The 7946-nt window shown below is 41.5% G+C and overlaps 1 protein-coding gene across 1 annotated transcript; it reads left to right on the top strand.

Moving 5' to 3' along the window:
- The first annotated feature begins 7141 nt into the window (after positions 1–7141).
- Positions 7142–7736, top strand: LOC129245283 (diptericin-D-like). Its single transcript, XM_054883361.1, has 2 exons — positions 7142–7277; positions 7364–7736. Exons 1-2 carry the CDS (start codon positions 7167–7169, stop codon positions 7616–7618), a joined length of 366 nt encoding a protein of 121 aa, XP_054739336.1. The 5' UTR covers positions 7142–7166; the 3' UTR covers positions 7619–7736.
- The last annotated feature ends 210 nt before the right edge of the window (positions 7737–7946 follow it).

Raw genomic sequence — 7946 nt, 5'->3', positions numbered from 1 at the left:
AACTCTTGTAGTTGGTTATCCATTCTTGGGTTGGGATATGCCACAACCATACTGAGTGCGCATAACAGTACAAATAATGCAGCGGACATACTTTAATTATAAAAACCTTTGCAGCTTCAAATGAAGAAACGAATTAACTGATAGTAAAGTCTCTCGCGGTGCTTTTATAAAGCCGTAGCAGACTGTATAGCGTGCACAAGTTAGAAAATCCCCCGTCGAGAATCCCCTAAGTCGTAAACTGGAAGAATACAAGAGATGGATTCGAGCCCGATTCGCATTGATAAGTTCGGTGATTTTTTACGTTCTTTAAAAAATTAATTAATAATTTAATTGATGATTTTAATTGCGGAATTGCCAATGACTTTCCGCGCTCCACTCAAATCAAGGCGGCAACGTCTTCAGCCGTTATCATTTCATTAAGCACCAAAAAGTTTTTTTTTATATGTCTTACTTATCATTTTTTCTTTATGCTCTTCTTTATGCTCTCTTTATATTCCAAGCATCAACTTTTAAGGTATTAAAAAGTTAAATTTTGTATTATTCCACGCTTAGGTAGAGCAACTTAGGCCAAGTGAATTTTATTTGTATGTGTGCAATTTCTTCGACATTGCCTGGGTGGGAAGGTGAAATAGATGAAGTACCACCCTGGCACTCCTCCCCAAGTAGCACTAATGCGCAGTTTTGACACCTTTTTGAAACCTCTAACGGGCAGATATCTACAGTTAACCATAGCTGTTGGTGAAATGGAGAAGCTCGAAGGGATCTAGGTTGGAGGATGCAGGCTATCGAAGAAAGGAGCAACCAGTGACTTTATCCGTCTAGCTGTCAAACGCGGACATTTACAGAGAAATAATCTCCTCTCAATAGTCTTCTTCTCTGAAAGGTCCCCACAGCTTTTGCAATGGGGGTTAAATGGTAACACTAGCTTTTCAGCGTGTGCGCCGATCGTCCAATGACCGGTAAACACAGCTTCGGATTTGGAAATTGAATGGCATGGAGTCTCCTGAACTTTTTGCTATCTACGTCTGTTGTACTGGGGCCAAAGAGGTTTCGAAATAGCGCACGAAGAAATGGAGCTCCATCTGTCTTGCACTTTTCTAAGAAGTAAGTTGTGAAGTTCCGCTTTTGATATTGTGGCTGTGGCTGGGAAAAGTGATCGTTTTTTTTAACAATCATTAGCCTTGGTCGAAAACTTCTTAATTCTAATAACATGGGAAAACAGAAAGGTTTAGCAGATCGGGAAAGAGGACATTTCGATATCTTCACCTCAGAGGGACTTTCAAATCGCCAAGTTGCTAAAAAAATTGGTCGAAGTCCAAAGGATGTGCATTTTTAAGTGAAAAAGGTGCCTCCTACGGTAAAACTACAAAGGCAGAACTGTGATGGCTTTGACACTAAAGGAAACACGCAAAATCCTTAGGATTGCATCAAGTTCCGCTCTTTCAACAGCAAAAGTTAAAGAAATGGCAAATGTTGCAGCACCAGCAAAACCATTGCTCGAAGGGCTATTCTAAAAGCGCCACATCTGAAGCATACAAAGTTACAAAAGACACCCACCTTTGAATGAATTTCGCAAAGAACGCCGCCTCGATTGTGCAAGGAACAGCATAGATTTGAATTCCTTTCCAAATAACGATCCCAATGAATGGAAAAAAGTAGTATTTAGTGACGAAAAGAAGTTCAAGCTGGATGGACATTAGGCCGGGTCGATTTGTGGGGAGGCAAAAAAATCGCCCATTGCTCTGTGAAAATCATATTCTAGGGATCAAAATAAGAAACTTTGCCGAAGGAACCATACCTCTAAAACGAATTCTGATGTCCCCCAATTTGGGTCGAACTTTCTAGTTTCTTTTCCCATGTAAAGGCCAAAAATGGTGATATTTTGAAATGATTGTATGGGGAACCCCCCAGGGGAGTTCCAGGGGATGTGCCACTGGCATGGGTAGATCGGCCGTCCAAAGTTAGTGGGGTTCGGTCATACATTTGGACTCGATTGGAGCACTCTAAATGGGTCAAAGTGGGACTTTTCGTTCGACCCAAATTGGGGGACATCAGAATTCGTTTTAGAGGTATGGTTCCTTCGGCAAAGTTTCTTATTTTGATCCCTAGAATACGATTTTCACAGAGCAAGAAGCGATTTTTAAATCGATCCGCCCTAGTGGACATCCATTCCGCAATTACTATTCCCATAACTTGAGAAAGGAAGAAAAGTGACTCAGTCGACATCACTCTGTAGAGAGGATGTTATGGTTTTGGTATGGGAAGCAATATCTTAATCGGCGCATTCGAATTGAAAATTATAGACTACAAATTGACGGCAAACAGCTATAAAGCTCTGTTAGACTCATCTTTTCCCCAGATTCGTGAAACATTTGGGCCTATTAATTGGATCTTTCAACAGGATAATGCATTGGATCATTCAAAGATATTGCAGTACCACTTCAAGTGGGGTCAAAACTTGGATTGCGTCCTAAAAACATTGAAACTTTAGGATGGCCACCGTATTTCCCAGTTCTGAACGCTACTCAAATTCTATGGGTATGGCTTGCTCGTAAGGTTTATGAGAATGGACAACAAGATAAAAATTATGAAAACGACCTGGTCTGAAATTTCATTTCATTAATCTTTACAGGGTCCGGCACTCGAAGTGAAACCAACTTCAAACTACTCACGCAGCTGATTCGCGGGCATCAGCTGTTGGTTAGTTGGCTAATTGACAGTCCAGAGTATTGTTTACAAGCGCGCAGAAACATTTTGCCGAGAGTAAACGCGAAAAAAGAAAATCAGTAATGGATCTCAAAAAAAATAGTGTGCTTACATTATATTTGACTGGAAAATCACAACCATCGATTGTTCCTGAGCTCGAGCACCTCAAAGCAAATAAAGTTTTTGGTAATTGCACCTTCACTCGTTACAATGATGCCGGTAGCATCGCGAAACGTAATGGAGGTGGTCATAAAAAGACTGCAACGTCACGTGAATTGCTTCAAAAAGTGAAGAAGCGACTTGAGCGAAATCCCCGACGAAGTGCCAAACAAATGGCGAAAGAACTGAAAATATCTGACCGTAGGAACCGCCACATACTAAAAAAAGATCTCAAAGTCAAGATCCAAAATACAAAAGGCGCATGATCTCACACCAAAGCAGCAACAAGTCAGATTTGAGAGAGTGAAGGAGTTGCTTCACTTGTCCGAAAGCGGTCAATTTCCAAACATTGAGTTTTCTGACGAAAAAACTTTACAAATTGAGCAATTCGTAAACTCGCAAAACAATAGGATTTGTTTGACCGATCGTTCATACGAGTATTTGTGTCATCGATTGGGCACCAGCCACAGGAGGCGGCACCCGTCACAGGTAATGATTTGGGACGCTGTAACCCCAGATGGGCGCTCTCCAATCGTTTTCACAGAGCCTGGCGTCAAGGTAAATGCGAAATATTATCGGGAAAGTATTCTTGAGGTTGCTCTGAAGCTGTGGGCAGAGAAACATTTCGGTGGCAGACCATGGATGTTTCAGCAGCTTTTGGCACCGTCTCACAAAGCTCGAGTGAACGAAGAATGGCTAAAAAACAACGTTCAGAAGTTCATAACGTCCACACAGTGGCTCTCAAATTCACCAGAAGCGAATCCGATGGATTATTCTCTTTGAGCGATTTTGGAGAGCAAGGTCCAAACTGAAAGATTCACCAGTCTCGAAGCGCTGAAAAAAGCTATTGTTCGCGAGTGGGCCAAAATACCTGCAAGTTACATTCGGGCAGCTTGCGATTCGTTTCTGGACCGTCTCAGGGCCATAGTCAAGGCAAAAGTAAATTGATTCTTAATTTTGTATTATTTTCACACATTTTTTACTTTGAATTGAATAAAAGTAGTTTTCCAAACTAAATGGCCTTTTTAATTGGTTACACTTCTAGAGCCGGACCCTGTAATGTAGTGCGGAATCTATTCTCTTTTGCTCGTGTGTTTGACTGCTGGTGTTGATAAGGTTCCTGCGTGAATGAATGCATGGGTGAAAAAAGTAACAGCGCTGTCGATTTTTTCTTCATTTTTACGTGGTAGTCAATTGCGCTTTTAATAGTTTGTGGGAAAATTTCCCAGTCTGTGTTTTTATTATATAATTTTGAGAAACATACTTGGAACTCAAGAGTAGTTTGATACATTGAAATGATATTGCTGAATGATCTGTTGTCGAAGTCGAAGTTAGGTTTAGTTCCGAGGTGATTTATATATACAGCTGCCAAATATGATTCTTTCATAGCGTTACAACGCAGGGTGCGTCAAAGCTTCCTTCAAAATGCTCCGCCAATGCTTCGGTCTATCTTGAGCTGTTGCTTCGTAGTTACGTATTCCCAGCTTCCTAAGATCGTGTTCCACTGCGTCTATCCAACGGTTCCTCGGTCTGCCTTTGGCCTTCACGCCCATTAGCTTTCCTGTCAAGGCTTTCCTCACGGTATAGTCAACAGGCATACGGATCACATGACCTAGCCATCTTATGCGCTGCGCTTTCACAAAACGCACAGCTGTCTCGTTCTGAGTTAGATCGGTCAGTTCAGAGTTCAATCGGATCCTATAGGTACCATTATTCATTCTTATTGGGCTAAAGATCTTTCTTAAAATTTTTGCTTCCATGCAAGCAATCTGAGCACAATCATCAACCTTAAGAGTCCATACCTCACAACCATATGTTAGGATTGGTCGAATAAGAGTCTTGTACATAGTGAACTTTGTAGCTTTAGACTAGGTAGACTAAGTATAGGCTCCCACATGAAAATTTGGCATCTGTGCAGGCCGCCTCGATTTCAACAGATATTTGGTTTTGCCCTCGTTTACAAGAAGTCCAATATCGTTCGCAATTTTGTTAATTTTTAAGAAAATTTCTTTTAAGTCATTCCTATTTCTTGAGAGAATAGCGATGTCATCTGCATAAGTACATAACAGGTGGCGCTAAAGTAATCCTCCTATCAGAAAATGCTATAAATTTTGCGATTGGCCCCTAATGTCAGTTCTGTTTTGACATTTGTGTAGTAAACACATGCGAAATACACGTTAATAAACAATGTTACGCTACACTGCTCCAGAACGCGGAATATTGCTGACTATTTATTTGACCAATAATCGGTCGGTGACTTTGGCGCAACGTGAATTTCGTCGCAGATTTCCTCGCCGTCCAACGCCTACTGGTGAAACTCTGCGACGTTTAGCCGCTCGCCTCGAAGAGACTGGCACAACACGAGATGCTACCAGGCGTGGCAGACCCCGGAGTAGCCGTTCTGCAGAGAATATTGCTGCTGTAGCCGAGGATGTCATGGAAGCACCGTCGACATCGACCAGACGACGTGCCACGCAAATGGGTATCAGTCGACGGTCTTTACAGCGAATTTTGGTACATGATTTGAAGATGTTTCCGTACAAAGTCCAGACGGTGCATAAGCTGTTAGCTGCTGACCGCCAATCGCGTCTAACATACGCTCAAGCCATCCTTAAACACCACCAAGAAGAAGATGATTTTTCATCAAAAATAATCATGAGTGATGAGGCTCATTTCCATCTTAGCGGGTACGTAAGTAAGCAAAATTTACGCTTCTGGGGCACTGAAAATCCGCGTGTAACCCACGAAGAGCCATTACACCCGCTCAAAGTCACTTTATGGTGTGCTGTTTTCGCTGGAGGAGTCATCGGACCTTTTTTCTTCGAAGACGTCGCGGGCCAAACGGTTACTGTGAATGGTGAGCGCTACAGAGCAATGACCAACGAGTTATTTTTGCCGCAACTTGATGAATTGGGATTGGAAAACATGTGGTTCCAACAGGACGGTGCAACGGCACACACTACACGTGCCACAACCGATATGCTGAAGGATGCATTTCCCGGGCACCTAATCTCCCGTTTTGGCGATTTGCACTGGCCAGCAAGATCGCCTGATTTGACCGCTCCAGACTTCTTTTTGTGGGGCTTTTTAAAATCGTGGGTTTATGTCAACAAGCCTCAGACTCTTGCAGCTCTTATGGACAATATCCGTCAAGAATGTGAGGACCTATCGCCGGAAGTTTTGGCGAAAGTGATGGAAAATGCCATAAAAAGGGCTCAAATGGCAATCAACTGTGGCGGCGGCCATTTACATGACATGATATTCTCGACTTGATGTAAAAAAAATTAAAAGACCAAATAAAAATAATCCACAAGAAGAATCAAAGTTTTTCATTTTTTTTTTAAATTACAGCCAAAAAACATCGCAAGGTTACTTTTGCGCCACCTGTATTTGGGTTGTTTTAGTCATCAAGGTACCACCCCTGTTGACTTCCCTTACGACAAAGTGCAGCATCAAATGGAATATGACTGTTGATAAGGCATCACCTTGTTTTACACCTGTTTCAATAGGGAACGACTCTGTGAGCTTCCCTTGAATGATCACTTTTGCTTGTGTATTTGTGAGCGTTGCGCTAACGAGCCTTATTAGTTTGGCGGGTATTCCAAGATTGGCATTGGCAAAATTATAAATCTTCCGATAGGGTGATTAATTTTGCGCCACATTGCACATACGACACTGATACTTGGTATGCATTTAAAAAAATGGTTGCTGCTACAGAAATTCTACATTCAAGTCAATTCAAATAATGCGAAGGGTTTGACATTTCAGGAGCTCGCGGAAAGAATTCGCCAAAATTTGCGAAATGAGTTGATCTTACGGATACTAAAATTAGGGAAATGGATGTGGCAGAATCCACCTCGAAATGACCTCGAATTTTGTTCATCTCTCATCTCAGCTACTTTATCGAATTCTATTTCTAGAAGTCCTATATCCGCATATGACTACAACCCATGCGCCGGGTATAAAAAGTTCAGTTGTAGCAGAACACCAGCCACCTACTTGTCTTTTTTTAAACTCATCTTTAGGGGAATAACTGTTCATTGGCAATTTATTTAAAACTCAAGAATTTAATTATTAAGTACCACATTGAATTTACTGATAAGACTTGAGCGAGTGCGCGCTAGAGACACCACATAAATCACAAGGGGATTTTCAGTTGGGGGTTTTGCGAGATACCAAAGCATACATAATAAAATAAAAAAGTATGTTGAAAATAGTCATAGCTTCACCTATAAAATATCTCAGCGAAAATCAAATTTTATGTATTCCAGGTCTAAGTTGCGAGCAGAATAATTCGAACGATGTTTGCGAAATTCTTACTTCCAATGTGCATTTTAAGCGTTGCTCTGGCGTTTCCCTATGGCGAACAGCAGCAGGACGCACAGCTGGGACAGCTGGGCATATGGCAGAATGTAAGTGAACCGCAATAAATGAGAAATGTCGAAATTTTATTCCTTAGCCACTAATTATTATTGGTTATAAAAACAATATTTAACAGGACGCGCTGGCTTTGTCTGAGCCGTCGGAGCAATTTGAGTCGCAGCGCTTCTATCGCCAACTGAATGTTCAGGGCGGAGGTAGTCCTGGCAAAGGCATTGATTTGAGCATCGACACGCGCATTCCTGTATGGCAGAGTCACAATGGGCGACACTCGTTCGATGCGACCGGCCAATATTCCCAGCATTTGGGTGGACCCTATGGAAATAGTCGCCCGAATTGGGGAGCGGGTGGCGTGTATACTTTTAGGTTTTAAATTTTCCCTTTGAATTTTATATATAAATGTGTAATTACGATTTGTTTAGTTTGCTAAAATAGTGAAAATTATTATTAGAGTATATGGAAAGATTTTTGTATACGCACCCTTTATTCTAAGAAAACTTTACTCTAAAAAATTAATATGCGCAACTAAGTTCTCGCTGTTTTTTTTTTGATGAAAATACAACTTTATTCTGGAAAAATGGTTACAAGTGAATCATTGAAAGTATTGCCCGTCGTTGGCTACTACTTTTTCCCATCTTTCTGGTAGATCTCGTATACCGTCGCGGTAAAACTATTCATCGTTTGCGGCCATCCACGGATCA

This window comes from Anastrepha obliqua, chromosome 4, assembly GCF_027943255.1.
Source record: "Anastrepha obliqua isolate idAnaObli1 chromosome 4, idAnaObli1_1.0, whole genome shotgun sequence".
NCBI classification, from domain to species: Eukaryota; Metazoa; Arthropoda; class Insecta; order Diptera; family Tephritidae; genus Anastrepha; species Anastrepha obliqua.
This window is presented reverse-complemented; position numbering and strand designations above follow the sequence as displayed.

Coding starts and splice junctions, on each gene's coding strand:
- LOC129245283 (XM_054883361.1), top strand. CDS start 7,167: ATGTTTGCGAAATTCTTACTTCCAATGTGCATTTTAAGCGTTGCTCTG. Junction 7,278..7,363: donor AGCTGGGCATATGGCAGAAT/GTAAGTGAACCG, acceptor AATATTTAACAG/GACGCGCTGGCTTTGTCTGA.